General features: G+C 62.2%; 1 protein-coding gene and 2 non-coding genes across 9 annotated transcripts; all 3 read left to right on the top strand.

Moving 5' to 3' along the window:
- Positions 1-6,769: 6,769 nt before the first annotated feature.
- On the top strand, positions 6,770-15,151 carry TBRG4 (transforming growth factor beta regulator 4). 7 transcript variants are annotated; one of them, XM_032305061.1, is made up of 12 exons: positions 6,770-6,879; positions 7,352-7,489; positions 7,978-8,465; positions 10,458-10,781; positions 11,283-11,454; positions 11,733-11,890; positions 12,398-12,517; positions 13,279-13,423; positions 13,703-13,948; positions 14,069-14,180; positions 14,273-14,387; positions 14,885-15,151. In XM_032305061.1, exons 3-12 carry the CDS (start codon positions 7,992-7,994, stop codon positions 14,984-14,986), a joined length of 1,968 nt encoding a protein of 655 aa, XP_032160952.1. In that variant the 5' UTR covers positions 6,770-6,879; positions 7,352-7,489; positions 7,978-7,991; the 3' UTR covers positions 14,987-15,151. The 7 variants fall into 7 exon arrangements, with proteins under 7 accessions (XP_032160952.1, XP_032160951.1, XP_032160948.1 ...); XM_032305060.1 differs by having other exon boundaries at positions 7,352-7,498; XM_032305057.1 differs by having other exon boundaries at positions 7,352-7,510.
- Positions 10,979-11,115, top strand: LOC116569765. The gene has a single exon (XR_004277188.1). It is a non-coding gene; the product is annotated as a small nucleolar RNA SNORA5 (small nucleolar RNA).
- Positions 11,500-11,634, top strand: LOC116569764. Its single transcript, XR_004277187.1, has one exon. It is a non-coding gene; the product is annotated as a small nucleolar RNA SNORA5 (small nucleolar RNA).
- Positions 15,152-15,845: the final 694 nt, after the last annotated feature.

Raw genomic sequence — 15,845 nt, 5'->3', positions numbered from 1 at the left:
TATTTCGGGTTCCTGGGTGGCTCAGTGGGTTAAGCCGCTGCCTTCGGCTCGGGTCATGATCTCAGGGTTCTGGAATCGAGTCCCGCATCGGGCTCTCTGCTCAGCAGGGAGCCTGCTTCCTCCTCTCTCTCTCTGCCTGCCTCTCTGCCTACTTGTGATCTCTCTCTGTCAAATAAATAAATAAAATCTTTTAAAAAATTTTATTTGTTTATTTGACAGAGAGAGAGAGCAGGAGCAGGGATGCGGGACTCAATCCCAGGACACCAGGAGCATAACCTGAGCAGAGGGCAAACACTTAACCCACAGAGCCACCCAGATGCCCCCAAAGACCAGAGCTCTTGATGGCGACCCAGTGTGCAGCCAGCGTGGGAGCTTTCGGCCAGCCTGGCCCAGCTCGTGCACACTCCACGGCCTGCCAGGTGCCCACTGACACAACAAGAGCTGGGGAGAGAGGACGATTATCCAAGAAGAGGGCACCAACTATGTAGCCTTTTGTTTCTCCTTTTGCCTTTCTCCAGCAAAAGGAACAAGGAGTCCCTGGAGACAGTTGAGTGAACACGGGACCAGGCCGCATGGGACACCGTGTGTCAAAAGCAGCGCCCGCCTGTGGCCACCACCAGACAACCAGACCCCAGCAGCTACGGTGGCAGACAGGAAGCTCTTTACGGAAAATGCTGGTCAACACGGTGTGGGAGAGGAGGCACAGGACTGGAAGCCCACCTCCACAACTCTAAAGTCATCATCACTCCAGGAGGTGGCATCGGGTGGTGGGGAAACCACTGGGAGAAACGTCACAGCCTCAAAGCATCCCGTAGACCTGCTCACCACTCACCAGGGGGAGCTCTCCCATAGTGGAGAGCTCGTCCCAACCGACCCAAGGGATCAAACCTGGCACCGCATCTGCTAGGACCCACCAGGGCGCTGTGCATCCCAGCGCGACCCAAGGGGACCACAACACTCACACGTGGTGGCCTTGCCAGAGATGTGCCATCACATGAGTCCAGTTTCCACTCGGTGTTGTAGAAGACAGGGAGCAGAGGGGGCGGGGGGAAGGGACTCATCTCCTGTGGCCTCGCCACACCTAGGATTCCCTACCACAGGGTCTCTTAAAACAGTCGCTTTCAGGAGCTGGAAACCCTCTCCCTGCTCCACCACCTCCCACCGCGTGCTCGTGGCAGCCCACCCTAGAGCTCCCAGACCCTGCCAGCCTCCTGCCCAGGCCACCCAGCTTCATCCCCCTGAAGCACCGCTTCCCCTCCTCCTCCAAGCTGAGGGCCCCTGTGCTGGAGCCCAGGTGGGCCAGAGCCAGGAGAGGCTGGGAGGGCATCAGTACCGCCCGGGGCCAGGCCCCTGCCACACACTATCCTTACCCCACCGCCCCAGGAGGCTCTGCAGGACTTCCTGGTGGACATGGCGGAAGGATGGGCAAGGCAGAAGGGTGGATGAGGAGGAGGAATGGGACAGGGGAGGGATGGAGAAGTGGAGACAAGAGAAAGGAGAGGAGGAAGAGGGAGGAGGTATAAGTTGTAAGGACCTTCTCCTCTCCCTCCTCCTCCTCCTCCTTCTCCCCCTCTTTCTCCCTTTCCCCTTCTCCCTCCTTCTCCCCCTCCCCCTCCTCTGGGGGTCTGGGGAGGTCTTTCACGCCCAGGCTCTGTGATCCTACAAAGGACGCAGCACTGCACCTCAGCCACAGCTAAGATGTACTATGGCAGGAGACAGCAACACTCACACATGGAAGAGGCACAGGGGAGAACCCTGGAGGCGGCCAGGCAGCAGCTTCCAGACCTGTCCCCAACTAGCCACCAAGGTGATGCTGGATTCCCCAGCAACGCACAAGCGGTCACGTCCGCCCAGGAAGCTCCTCAGGGTTTTTCCCTGGGGCTGGTCTGGGGACACCAGAGGGGTGGAACCCCAGCCTGGCAGAGGTCCCACAGGGGCCAGCACCACGCCATGCCCCCCCGGGGTAGACCCAGGAAGGCCCTTGTGTTGGCACAGTTGAGCAGCCACGTCCCTAGCCACCGGCCCCCTGCCCCCACCATCACCAGCTCCTCGGGTCCTGGTTCCAGCGGTACGTCTGTCTGCTCACTGCTCTGGTTCTGTCACTCCACTGCCAGCAAGTGTGACGGACAGGGTGGCCTGAGGTCTCCCGGCCATCCCTCCCCCTCCCTCTCGAAGGGAGCCGAACCCATCTCATCCAGCCTTGTCAGTCTGGTGCCCTGGGCCTCGTGAGCAGGCTGCATGTAGGGCACTGACCTTCCCCAGCACCCTGCTGAGGGCACCGGGCTGGGACCCCAAGGCCACTCTGCACTCAAGTCACCAACAGGCTGGGGAGTAAGGGAGCAAGCCAGGCTAGCCTCACTGCGAAGGGGCACAGGAAATAGAGTGAGACTGGGGTAAGGAGCAGGAATGCGGAGGGGGCTCACGGAGCACCACCAGGACAACGACAAGAAAGAAGCCGCCCACGTCTTCCCGGCATCCAGCTGGGTCCACTGCCTCTGACAGCAGCGGTGGCTCCAAGCTCAGTGCTCAGGAGTGGTTTGAACTCAGATCCTCTCCTCCAACCCACAAAACCCACCCATGAGGGCAGAAGCCTCTCTGGGGACTGTGGCCAAGAGCCTCCAGACTGAATTGCCTCAGCCAGCTCTGAGCATGGGGCCACCTGCAAAAATCTGAGTGACTGTGGGGACTCGACATAGCCCCCAGGCCTGGACACAGCTCCCCTAAGGTCAGAGCCCCACACAGTCACCAGGGGGAGCTGACTCTGGGCTCCTGGGAAGTCAGAGAGGCTTTGAGGGGCCACAGAGGGCTCCCTGCCGTGGCCAGTGAGTCCCCAGACAGTGGGCCCCAGGCACGCCCCCCTCGTAACCTCCCAGAGCAATGGCGACAGAGACTGTGGCCATAGCAAGGTCTGCGTGCTCAAACCTGATGACCTCTGCTCCCCAGGCCAGCTGACCCATACCCAGGCTCCCGATGGCAGCTCTAGCAACTACTCTGATGTCCCACCAGCCCAAGGAACTAAACAGACAACAATGGCAGGTGCCCTAAACGTGGCCTAATGACGAAGCCCACTCATGGGCCAGAGGCCCCTCTCATGGGCCCCCCACTTTGTGCGACGCACCTGCTTTACTGAGACAATTCACGTAACACACATCCACCCCCAACCTGTAGAACCCAGGGGCCCATCGTATTCTCAGTTAACTGGGCGTCCGCCCAATCCAGAGCGTGTCCACCGCCTGAAGCCATCCCAGCCCCACAACCCCGGCCCTGGCAAGCGCTCGTCTACTTCTGCGCATGGGGACCCGCGTGTCCAGGACCGTCTCCTGTCGGGACTCTGTCACCAAGCATGTCCTCAAGGCTCATCTCGAGTGGCTCTGGCTGGCCACCATCCCATCAGGGACACTCGTTGATCCACTGATGATCACCGGACCGTGTCTAGTTGGGGCCTTCTGGGAACACTTGTGTACAAGTGTCATACGTACACGTTCTCTGTTTTCTCAGGGTGTACACATTAAGAGTCACACTGTTTCGAGAAACTGCCCATTTTCCAAAAGCAGCCACACCGCATTACACGCCCACCGGCTACGCTCAGCATATGGAGCTCCCCACGCCCTCGCCAGCACCGGTCGTCCCCCGGGTTCTGTGGTGGGGGTTTTCATGGCCACCATGAAAGTGGTGCAAATGGGCACCGCACTGTGGCTGCGAGCGGCACCTTCCTGAAGGCCAGCGACGGCGCTTCGGAGAGAATCTACTCCCACTCTGTGACTGGTTTGCAACAGGGCCGCTGCCGTTTACCAGAAAGGTGTAAGAGCTCTGACTCTGCGTCTTAGATTTGAGACGCACCCGTATTACCACATGACTTGCTATTCATTGCTTTTTCTTAATATTCTTCCTTTTCTAGAGCAATTTTAAGTTCCCAGCAAAAACAGTGAAATCTACTTCTTGTCCCCACAAGAATGCCCTCCCCCACCATCAACATTCCCCAGCAAAGGGTACACTCGTTATGATCAATGAACCCACAAGGCCTCACCACGAACACCCAAAGTCCGCAGCTGACGGGACAGCTCCCTCTTGGTGTACATATCCAGTGGCTTTGGACAAACGTGTGATACCCACCTGTTATAGTATCACCCAGAATGGTTTCACTGCCCCAAAGATCCCACACTCCGCCTGTTCATCCTTCCCACCCTCAGCCTAGGCAACCACGGACTTCACGGTGCTGAGTGTTGCCTTTTCCAGAACATTCTACGTTTGGAATCACACAGTATGCGGCATTTGCTAATAGGCTTCTTTCACCTAGGAGCGTGCACTCGAGGTCCCTCCGTGTCCTCTCGAGGCTTGACTGCTCACTCTTTTTAGTGCTCCGTAATACCCCACCAGCTGGGTGGACCACAGTTTGCTTGGCCACTACCCTCCTGAAGGGTGCCTTGGTTGCTTGCAAGTCTTGGTAACGAGGACTGAAGCTTCTAGAAACATCTGTATGCAGGTTTCCATGAGGATGTGGGTTCTCGGCTCTCGGGGGGAATACCAAACAGCATGACTGTGAGCCTGCGTGGCGTTGGAGTGTGTTCTGGCCCCCATCACAAAAATAACATCCACTCTGTGCCTTACGAGCAACGGAAATCTGTTTCTCAGAGTTCTGGAGGCTGGAGGAGCGAGATCGGGGCACCGGGATGATCGGGGGAGAGCTGTCTTCTCTACTGCAGACTTTCTGCTGTGCTCTCACATGGTGGAAATCCAGGGGCTCTGTGGGGTCTCTGTCTCTTTTTCTTTTTAAGAGAGAGAGCACACGCTTGAGAGGAGGGAGGAAGCAGACTCTGTGCTGAGCGTGGGGCCCCACTACACAGGGCTCGATCCCATGACCCTGAGATCATGACCTGAGCCAAAACCAAGAGTCAGACACTCAACCAACCGAGTCACCCAGGTGCCCAGGGGTCTCTTTTAAGGACACTAATCCCACCAAGAGGCCTCCACTCTCATGACCCAATCACGTCCCAAAGGCCCCACCTCCTAACACCATCCTCTTGAACGTCAGGTCTCGACATATGAACTGGGAGGACACGGCCATTAGGTCCATTGTCTATGGTAAGAGTATGTTTAGTTTTGTAACAAAATGTGAAACTTTAAAAGCAGCCGCACCATTCTGCAGTCCCACCAGCAACGGAGTAGACATCTGAGGCCAGAAACCAAACCAGGATGCATAATAACCGCAAGAGAGAGAAGAGCAACCCCACAGGGAAATGGAAAACCTAGAGGAAAAAATTCCTTTCACCAAAATTCTTCCATAAGAGAAAATATCACAATCATGAAAAAAAATAGTATAAAAAGGAACATTCAAAGCCAAAAAGGAGACCTCAGTAAGTCTAAGTGTGACGGCAGAAAGCAGGCCTCAGGAGAGTCAGAAGCAGACGCTGCGGGACGTCTCAGGAAGCAAAAAATCAGGAGATGGAAAGAAGCCAAGATGAGACAAAATGGGAAAAACAGGGAAAATCAGAAATCAGACTCAAAGAGCCAATATTCGAACCTGGGCATTTTGGAAAAAGATTAAGTGAAGGAAAGGATAGCCCAACCCAGGAAACAAGGACCCTAGCCTGAGGACAGGGCTTTTGGGGCGGGGGGGGGCGCACCGTGGGCTCCGGCAAGGAGGGAGACTCTCAGCGCCGGGAGATGTCAGAGCCGCGGGCATAATGAAAAGCCAGCTTTTCGAAGTTAAAACAGAAATAAGAAAAGTGACAAAAGAAGGGAGAAAACAGAAGGAAGAAAAGAAGGAAGGGAGGGAGGGCGGGAGGAAGGACTGACACCACAGTCCTGAGTCCACCACTTGTGGACTCAGAAGCCAGGGGAGCGAGGAGGCCGGACGGTCCGCCGAGATCCCGCGACAGCAGGAAGCGGATTCTAACCTCGGCCAGTGCGGGGGGACACAGGACGCGCCCTTTCAGACCCGCGGGGTCCGAATTTGCCTTCGCCGCGCCAGCTCTCCAGGGCGAGCCAGGGCGCCCTCCGGGGACCGCGCGGACGGAGGAGCAGCGACAGGACTGCGCGAGCAGGACCCCGTTAATCTTCCCGGGGAGGGGGAGACCCCGCCGACGGCCCTCGGGAAGAAGGGAACCCGGCAGACGGCCCCACGGCCGGTCGGAAGGCGCGGGGACCCGCCCGAGGGGTGGGCCGGCGGCAGAGACCGAGGCGGGCGGGGAGCGCCCAGGGGAGAGGCGCCGGACTCTGACGCGCTCCGGGAGCCGCACCCGACGGCCACAGCCCGGGGCGAACCGCACGCAGCGGGGAGAGCGCGGCGGGAAGGGGCAGTAACCACGCACAGCCCTCAGAGGCGCGGGGCCCGCCTCCCGCCCTCCCAAAACGACACGCCCGCACCCGCGAGCCGGAGACGGTGCGTGAGCCCCACGGCCGCGGCGGGAACAGAGCGCCCGCAGGACTAGGCACACCGCGCCTGCACGGCCGCACGACCCTGTGGGATCCGCTCCACCGCAGCCCCTCCGCGCAGGACCCGGGGCGGGCTGCAGGGCGGGGCTGCGGACGCCCGGCCGTCAGCCCCGGGTCCCGGGGGTCTCATTCTTCCCGGTTCCCATCTTTCCTGAACTGCCCAGCACTTCCCTCTCGCCCCGCTACTTCCCATTTCCTAGGTTGTGCCCTCAGCAAATATGGTACTCGGCCAGAGAGGCGGTGGCTAGCGTGAGTTCCGGTGTCTGCCCTCAGCAAAGATGGCACTGTGCTGGAAAGGGTATGGGCACGACTTCCGGTCGGGCGGACCTCGGCTAGGCTCGTTTCCGGCGGCGCTCCAAGTGACGTAGCGAGCGCGCCGCGCGCCGTGAGCCGAGGACGGTGCGGGGGCACATGGAGGTCAGCGGCGGCTCCCGCGGCTGCTGCGTACGTCTGGCGCAGGTGGGGAGGAGGATTCTGGGCGTGGGTCCTGAGGGCTGGAGGGCGCACCGGGATGCGGGGGGTCGGGGTCCTGCGGCTGGAGGCGGGGAACCGGCCGGCCCGTGCGTGCGCGCTCTTCCGCCGCCATGCCGCGTGGCGGCCGGCGGGTCCGGGTGCGGGTGTTCTGTCTGCCCCCGACGGCCGGGCTTCGGGGCTGGTGTTCGCCCGACCCCAGCGGGGCCTCCGTGCCTCAGCTCCGTCCCCAGGCCGCAGGGCTGTCCTCCGTGGGGGGCGTCCCCGCCGGCGGGCGCCGGGGGTGCGGGACGTCGCTTTCGTGCGCTTGTCCTCCGGAGTCTGGGCTGTGAGGTGGTGAGACCCGAGGCATCGCAGCTGCAGTGCGCCGGCGAGCGAGGGAGGCGTGCGGCCTGGGGCCAGGCTCCGGGCAGCTGGGAGTCGAGCGCACGCTCTGCTTTAGCAGGAGGGGAGGCCCGGGCACCTGCCGTGCGCCGGCCGCGGGATCGCCCCGCCGAGCGAGACGGTCCGAGCGGCTGGAGGCCGCAGCAGCGGGATGTGCGACGGAGCCTGGGAGGAGCTGACGTCTCGCCTGGGCATGGAGGCATGAAGGGTGATTTCCTGGGTCTGTGGCGTTGGGGAGCAGCGGGGTCTGGTGGGGGCGGAAGGGCGAGGCTGTGGGGTGTGGATTTTCCAGGTGCGGTCCGATGGAAAACGTCTTCCCTTGCGTCTCCCCAAGTCAGCTCTTCTAACTCTCGGGGCCTTTGAAGTGAGGGGGGCCCCGGGCCAGCCCCACCGGGAGGCCTGAGACAGGCGGGGGTCTGGATTGTCGAGCTGGCTGACTCCAGGCGCTGCCAGAACAGCTGCTCCGCAGCCCAAGCCCTGGTGCCCTGCACTTCGGTGGTCAGTCACGTCCTTCGCGGAAACCAAGTCTGTGAGGTTTTTGCTGCAGAAGGCACCGGCCCACGCAGGGACAGGCAGAGAGGAGAGGTTCCAGCTGGTGGGGAGGGTGGCCGTCCCTTTGTGGGTCCTGCTCTCGGGTCCGGGAACGGGAGCTCGCCCGAATCACTGCTTTCTCTCTGTTGTCTGCAGGGCTGTGGAACCACATGCTAGCCGTCTTACCTGCCGCCCCCTGCCGCCAGCCCCAGGCCGCCATGGCTGCCCGCCTGGTGAAGCAATGTGCATGTCTCCTAAGGGAGGCCACCCTTGTTCCCCCTGCCGCGGCTCCTGCCGTGGCTCCCATGGGTCGACTAAGACTTGCCCAGGTCGGCCGCAGGACTCTGACCTCCTCAGCTACCTCGCCCAGTTCTCACTTCCCACGTTCCTTGTCTGGGCTCCTAGAGAAGGAGCACGTGTTCAGTGCCAGGCCGCAGCAGCAGGAGGTGGACCGGCTCATCGAGAAGGCCACCCAGCCAGAGGAGCTCCTGGAGCTGCTCAGTGGTGGTCACCGCCTGCACGAGAACCACGCAGCCCTTGTGCTCATCCAGCTTTCCCGCCTTCTCGCCGATAAGCCAGAACACAAGGCCTCGCTCATTCAGGATGCCCGCTTTCAACAGCTTCTCCAGCTTGTCAACAGCCAGGTGGGTTTCTAGAATGTTCTCTCAGGGTTCAATGGGCAGAAAACAGTGGCACTGGCGTCCAGAGCAGCCAGTCGCTTTCTGTAACTGGGAACCTTTTTGCTTGCCTAGTTCGTTACATTCTTTGGTTAATTGTCCGCACGGTCCCCTTAGCTGAATTTTGCTGTTCTTCTCTACCAAGCAGCAAATGGGACACGGGACATGGATGCGCAGGAAGCAAGCTGGTTCTTCTCCGTTTCCCGGGTGCTTTTGCCCTGGGCAGGCTGTCCTGACCTGTGTAGTTGCCCTTCAGTGTCTGGCTAACGGTGGGCATGCCCCTAAAGCTGGAGGAGATACGGGGGGCGGGGAGCTGAGGAAGGGTCCCAGGGAGCTGGGTGCAGCCGTCATCCAGCTGGTCAAATCCTTAACACATGAGTGCAGAGGGCACCTTTCTGTGGCACGGGGGTGGGGTGACACACCAGCTCTTGGCCAAGGTGGCCTTGTCGGCCCACAGTCCTTCCCCCAGTCCATGCTGGAGGGAAGCCCTGCTTTGGTCCCTGAGCTCCAGAGCTCTGTGTGCAGGTGTCAGAGGCCGAGGCCGAGGAGAGTCACAGGTTAAGGGTGGGGTTTTCGACTACGTTGTGGGAAAGCAGTGGGTGTGGCCGGCTGGTTTTACAGCCATATAGGCCGGCAGAGAAAATGCCAGAGTGCTTCTGTGGTAAGGGAGGTGTGGAGCTTTCTGTCTCTTGAAACGTGTGCATGGCACTGAGGTCACAGCAGAAGGTCACTTCTCTCTGATGCTGTCGCTTGTAACCTCTTACCAGCCTCCTTCTGGCTCTGCGACTGTGATCCTGGTAGTTACTGTTTTGCACACACACAGACAACTGAAGTGTGTTTCAAGAGACGAGAGCAGACGTCGGAGCAAACCCATGAGCCAAAGCAAACAGGGAACAGTGTAATGCAGGTGGTGGCCGAGCTTCCTTGTAAAGCTCTCCTGCCTTCCAGGAGACACAGATGCCGCACCACGTTTCCTGATACAGACTGAAATTTTTACTTGCTGGCCTCCGCAGCCCTTCCCTGGCTCCCCTGTTTACACTCTGCTTCCTCTGTGCAGTCCCATTTCACCGGGGAAGGGAGCGGCCCCACCAGTGGGGCTGAGTTAGAGGCTCAGTGCTGTGGGCAGGACCCCACCTGAGCCCCTGCATGCTGGCTCCCTGGGGGCCCTCCGCCACATTCTGCCTCTGCGAGGGCGTGAGCTGGGCTAGAGAGGCCCATGCGCATCCCTGAGGACTGGAAACATCAGCGGGGTCCCCCTTATCAGAAACAGCCCCCGAGGAGGAGGGAGGTGCTGGTGCCACTGCCTCAGGGCTTGGGGACACCGTGTGTTGTGGTGTGAAGCCTCACGGGGTGTGGGTCCCTGAGGTGGCAGCGGTGGTAGCTTGTGAACAGCCAGCCCCTCGTCCCGGTACCTGGGGGTGTGGGGTCGCCAGGCCTTCTCTTGCCCACATATACCAGGGCTGCTTTGCAGCCACACACCTCGGAGAGCAGGGGCTGGTGGGAGGGTGGGGCAGCAGGGCGCCGCACCTGGACATGCTGTGTGGGGCGGCTCTCTCCCCTCAGCTAACTGCTTACAGTCACTGCGAGCCAGGGAGCCAGCAGGTGGACAGTTTGAACCTGAGTCAGCCCTGCAGGCTTTTCCCTTGACTGCTGGACTCGGCAGCTTGTTAGGTTCATGTCTGCGCGTGAATGGGGCACTCGTCCGGCGGGCCCACTACACAGATCCGTGGCCGGGTCTTTGTGTAACCACCTGCCTCCGTGGAATTTGCGTTGGAGGAGCCTGGGGGGTTTTCCTCCTCGCACAGAGCTCATGTTCGCAGGGGACCCAGACCGCTGGCGGAGCGGGGTGGGCTGCCAGAAGTGCCCACCTTCCGGCCGTGGGCGGGTAGCTGTGCTGGCTCTAGACAGGTGGGTACAGGTGCGTTCTCGGGTGTGACTTCCCGTGTCCTCCTCGCCCAGATAGCCTCGGTCTGGCACGGGCCCCTCGTGAGGCTGCTCCGGAGCCTCTACACACTGGCGCTGCCCGCGGCCTGCAAGCAGCTGCAGTCGGTGGAGCAGGAGGTCCGCTGGCGCCTGCGCAGGCTCCGGTATAAGCACTTGGCCTTCCTGGCGGAGTCTAGCACCACCTACATGCAGCAGCGGGGCTCCCAGGAGCTGCTGGCCGAGCTGCTTGTGAGCCTGGAGCGGCGGTGGGCAGAGATCGAGGACGGCCGCACAGTTGTGGCCCTGATGGCGAAGGCGGGGCCCCTCTCGGAGCCACTGATGAACCGCCTGGAGGACAAGGTACTACTGGAGCAGGGGCACAGGACAGCCACAGGCACGCTCTGTGGCCATGCTGATGAGCCTAGCATGCTTCGCCTTCTCTAAAATCACTGTGTGGGCCTGACCTGGGCCGGTGGGTGGACCCACTCCAGGCTCACGCTTCCCGATGATGTGCTGTGCCACACACCCCCACACCCCACTTTCCACCCCACCCTCCCCGCAGTCAGGTCAAATTCAGCCCCCGTTGCCGTCGTAGCGGGCGCTGGCCTAGGTGGCTGCTACAGCAGGCCGTGCAGCCCATGGGCCCCAGGCTCCCCACGCTGGGACCTGGGGATAAGTCTGGCTGCAGACAGGGCACCCGGGCCTGGGGGTTCCCCGGGTGGGAGCTGGGGCAGGCCCCACCCGGCCGGGGCCTGGGGTTAGTGAGCTCAGGCCCAGTTGCTGTCCCACAGGGGCCGCCCAGCGCCGCGCAGGAGCCCTGGCCTCGGCCGCCCCGCTGACCCCTGCGGCTGTGATTGACAGTGCCTGGAGCTGGTGGAACAGTTCGGGCCCGATGAGCTGCGGAAGGTGCTGGTGACACTGGCCGCTCAGAACCGGCGGTCGGTGCCCCTGCTGCGAGCCGTCTCTTACCACTTGGTCCAGAAGCCCTTCCCCCTGACGAAAGGCGTCCTCTTGGACCTGGCATACGCCTACGGTGAGCTCTTCCGGCTGGGAGCAGCGGGGAGAAGGGTGCTCTGGCTGCAGCTGTGTCAAATTCGGTGCCCGCCCACCCCGTGGCTGGCGCTGGCCCAAGAAGCTGCCACAGAAACACAGTGACCCATGGGCCCTGGTCCCCTCTGCTGGGCCTCAGGGATAAATTTGGTCACGGACACCTCGTCCCCAGAACTCAAGGCCAGGCTGGGATGGCTGGGTGGCTCCCAGGGCAGTCTGTAGACCCTCGAGGGTGAACCCTGGACTCTCTCTGTCTCGAAGGCAAACTCGGCTTCCAGCAGACGCAGGTGTTCCAGCGCTTGGCTGCTGACCTGCTGCCCCACGTGCCCGGCCTGACATCCGGCGAGGTGGCCCACTGCGCCAAGTCATTTGCCCTCCTCAAGTGGCTCAGTGGGCCTCTGTTCGAGGCCTTCGTCCAGGTGAGCCGGGCAGAGCCCTGCGGCTTAGGCTCGGATGCTGTGGGGGCCTGACTCCCCTGGAGCGGGTTCCCTGCCCATTGCATCAGGGAGGCACAGCTGGCCAGACACACTGCCTGGTTGTTCATGGGGGTTTCTCCTTGGGTCATTCGGGAAGTAGACGTCGTGGGTGGGGACGGTGTTTTCTGTTCTCTCAGCTTCGGAGGAGTTTGTTCTTGGGTGGCTGTCGCAGGGAGCCGAATGGGTGGCGAGGCTGGAATCCGCTTGAGCTCCCAGGGCAGCAGCGGGGACAGACGTGTCTGTGTGTACGCAGCCAGCAGCTGCTTGAGGCCATGCCGAGCAGCCGCAGCATTTGCAAAGCCGCTACGGGGCGGCTCCTGGGGATCCCAGCGTCTGGGGATGGCAGCTGCTGGCGGGGAAGGTCTGGGTGGCCCTGGACGGCTGGGGTCATGGGCCATGGGAAGGATGGGTCTGTCTTACACTGTCCCCCGCCTGGCCTGGCCGGCCCAGCACGTCTTGGACAGAGCCCAGACCGTCCCGGTACCGCACCTGTGCAATGTGCTTCTGGCCTTCGCGCACCTCAACTTCCGTCCGGAGCGTCCGGAACAGGAGGATCAGTTCTTCAGCCTGGTACGGTCTGTGCACCCCTGCCTCCTCTCCTCCCCTCTCCCTGCCGGCTGCTACGGGTCCCCTGGGGAGCAGCTCCAGGCTGGAATTCTGCGTGGGGGCCATGGGGATGCGAGGGAAGCAGGCTAGAGCCACATGACGCACATTGTCCTGGGGACAAAAGACGCGTAGTCCCCCACACCTGCTGTGTGGCCCAGAGCAGCTGCAGGTCAGAGGCAACGGCCGGCTCCCTCGCGGGCCGCACAGGGCCAGGGGATCCCTGGTCTCCAATCCTGGTGCTTCCTTAACGCCCTGCCGTCGCTGTGAGCTGCGGGCAGAGCTGCGTGCCACATGGGTCACCTGTGCATCGACGCAGGGTGAGCCGTTCTGCATGTGCACCGGCTTTGACCCTGGGTGTCTGTGGGTCTGGCAGGCCAGCTGCAGCCCCTTCCATAGTCTCCAAGTCCCCTCAAGGCCAGAAACACCTTCCCGGCCTGGGGCCTGCACCCCGTGTGACGGGAGACATGAGTTCATACCACAGACCCTTGTTGCTGGGAGGGGCTGGGGGAAGCTCCAGCTGAAAGTTGTGCTGGTGCCGAGGAGGGTTTCTGGTACTCTCGACGGGGGCTGTCCCAAGTCTAGCCGGGAGCGTGGGCAGGATTGTCCCCGTAGCTCTTCAGGCCTCGGGGTGGCTAAGTCCTTCGGGAGCCCTGAGCGCTGCTGGCCCAGGATGCTGGCCGCCGCTGAGCACAGCCGCTTTCTCTGCCTGCCCTGTCCTCGCTCAGGTTCACGAGAAGCTGGACTCGGAGCTGACCGGACTGCACCCGGCCCTGCAGGTGGACGTGGTGTGGGCCCTGTGCGTGCTGCGGCAGGCGCAGGAGGCAGAGCTGCGGGCCGTGCTGCGCCCTGAACTGCACGGCCAGTTTCTAGGTGAGGGGTGGGGCGTCCCCTCCTCCCCAGCCCACGGCCACTGCACGTGCCCATCTGCTTTTGCGCGCCTCTGCCAGGGCAGGGGAGAGGCGGCCCCCTGAGCTCACCTGGCATTCACCACTCCTCTGCTCTCTCCCTGTGGGGGTGGGACCCCCCAGACCCTCTTCCCTGATAGCGCATGTGGTTCAGGGGGCAGTGTGGGGGCAGGGTGCCCTGTCCCCCACCTGGCCTGCGTGTCCCTCAGCCCACCCGCTCTTCTCACACTGTCTTCTCCCTTAGAGGCCAAGTCCCCGAAGGACCAGGGCACCTTGAGGAAGCTGCTGCATGTGAACGCTAGCGCACAGCTGGAGCACCCCGGGTACGCTGGCCCGTGTCTGCCAGCTGCGGCCCTGGTCCCTGGACTGTCTGCCCTCAACAGGAAGGTGACCCCCTTGCAGAAGGAGCTGCAGGACACGCTGAAGGGGCTGCTGGGGAGCAGTGACAGGGGCAGCTTCGCGGTGCCCACGCAGTACGGCTGGGTCCTGGGTGAGCCCCGCACACCCCCTTACTGACGGCCACGGGGCTGCTGCTCATTCCAGTCCTCTGTGGTGAGGGCCTTGCGCCCCCGGGGACGGTCCCCAACACGTGCACCCACGCCCCTCCTAGATGCTGAGGTGCTGCTGGACCCCGACGGTCAGTTCCTGCCCCTCAGGAACTTTGTGGCCCCTCATCTCGCCCCACCATCTGGGAGCCAGCCGCTGCCCCCCGGAGCCAAGAGGTAGGCAGCCAGACGCCTTCCCTGGGGCTCCCTGCTTCCTCCGCGGGCCCCAGGAGCACACTCCACCTGAGCCCCACGCCCTTCCCTGCCAGGCTGGCCTTCCTGCGCTGGGAGTTCTCCAGCTATGGCAGCCGGAGCCGAGACCTGCTGGGGCGCTTCGCGCTGGCCCGGCGCCACGTGCAGGCCGCTGGCTTCCTGGTGGTGGACGTGAGTACCATGGGGCCTGGGGTCAGCCACGTCGGGGTCCCCTTCACACGGAAGAAAGGGAAGCTTTGAAGGTGGCGTTAAGGCCGCAGCTTCTGGGAGCCACTCAGAGCCTCATAGACCCAGTCTGCATGCTGGCCGCAGAGAGCAGATGGTCTTACAGGCTGGGGGACGGTTTTGTCACGTTCACGTCTTGGATAGACCCAGTCTGCATGCTGGCCACAGAGAGCAGATGGTCTTACAGGCTGGGGGACGGTTTTGTCACGTTTACGTCTTGGATGTTTTTCTGTTTTCAGTGGTTTTTAGAAATTAAAAAGCCGTTTTTGCGCGCTACAGCGTTCCGGATCCCTGGCCCAGGGGTCAGGGTGCTGTAGCTCTGAGCACTGAGGGAAGTGAGGCCTCCTCGCCGGCCACAGTCCTGCGGCTCTGTGGGCTTGGGAGGCTAGGGGTGCAGGCGCAGAACATCGGGCAGAGCCGCGGTAGCCATGCCCTCCCTGCAGGTCCCCTACTACGAGTGGCTGGATCTCAAGTCCGAGTGGCAGAAAGGCGCCTACCTGAAGGACAAGATGCGAAAAGCAGTGGCAGAGGAGCTGGCCAAGTGACACGTCTCGAGCCATGGACTGTGCTTGCAGGGGGCCAGGCTCTCCCGAGGCCTGGCCGGGGCCACTGGACACTCGTGCCTGGGCAAGCTTGCCCAGAGGGGCGTGCTGGCCTGCAGCGTCTGCTTCTTATGGGCAATAAACCTGTGATTTCAGCTTTCAACAGCAGGAGACATTTCGGGTTTTGTTGCCTTCACCGCCCTCTGCCCTGTTTTGCGCGCTACTGGCCTGTCCCCACCTCTGCCTTCCCCGGGGCCCCCTTGGCACGCACACAGCTGCCTGTTGCACACGCCGCGCATCTACGCAGGTGGAGCTTGACGCCTCCGGCCCTGGGGCTGTGAGGGCCTTCCCAGGCAGGCCCCTGGGTCTGGGGACATGGCTTGGGGTTCTCCTTGTGTGGGTGCTGAGCACAGTCATCCTGGGAGGTTCTCTCCTGCCTGGGGTGTCAGGCGAGTGTGGGTGCCCTGAGGAGCTGAGCTGATAGGAGGTGCTGGGTCTGGAGCAGAACCAATGCTTGGCAGACATGGCAGGTCTCGTGACCCCTCCCCGCCTGTCCGGGCCAGAGGTTCCTGGGGTCACGGGCCTGGGTGCCCCAAGCCTCCTTTCCCACTGCAGCAGTAGTGCTACTAGATGCTGGAAAGAACAGTTCGTCCGTGGCTCCAGGGTGAAGGGAGCTGGGGAGGAAGGCCACCTCCACCCTGGGTCCCGAGGCCAGCCATTCCGCACACCTCCAGAGAACTCGCAGCTCACACAGGCACGGGGGTGGACACGTTTGCCCAGGGGGTGGCTGTCCCTCCGTAAGTGGGAGGGGGTAGCGACAGTGGCCCAGGCAAGAGACCTGCCAAAGCGAAGGACTGGCACG

Source organism: Mustela erminea, chromosome 11 (assembly GCF_009829155.1).
Source record: "Mustela erminea isolate mMusErm1 chromosome 11, mMusErm1.Pri, whole genome shotgun sequence".
NCBI classification, from domain to species: Eukaryota; Metazoa; Chordata; class Mammalia; order Carnivora; family Mustelidae; genus Mustela; species Mustela erminea.
This window is presented reverse-complemented; position numbering and strand designations above follow the sequence as displayed.

Excerpts from the sequence above, each read along its gene's own strand:
- TBRG4 (XM_032305057.1), top strand. Across the intron at positions 8,466-10,457 it reads TCCAGCTTGTCAACAGCCAG|ATAGCCTCGGTCTGGCACGG; the intron begins GTGGGTTTCTAG and ends CTCCTCGCCCAG. Across the intron at positions 14,181-14,272 it reads CTGCCCCCCGGAGCCAAGAG|GCTGGCCTTCCTGCGCTGGG; the intron begins GTAGGCAGCCAG and ends CTTCCCTGCCAG.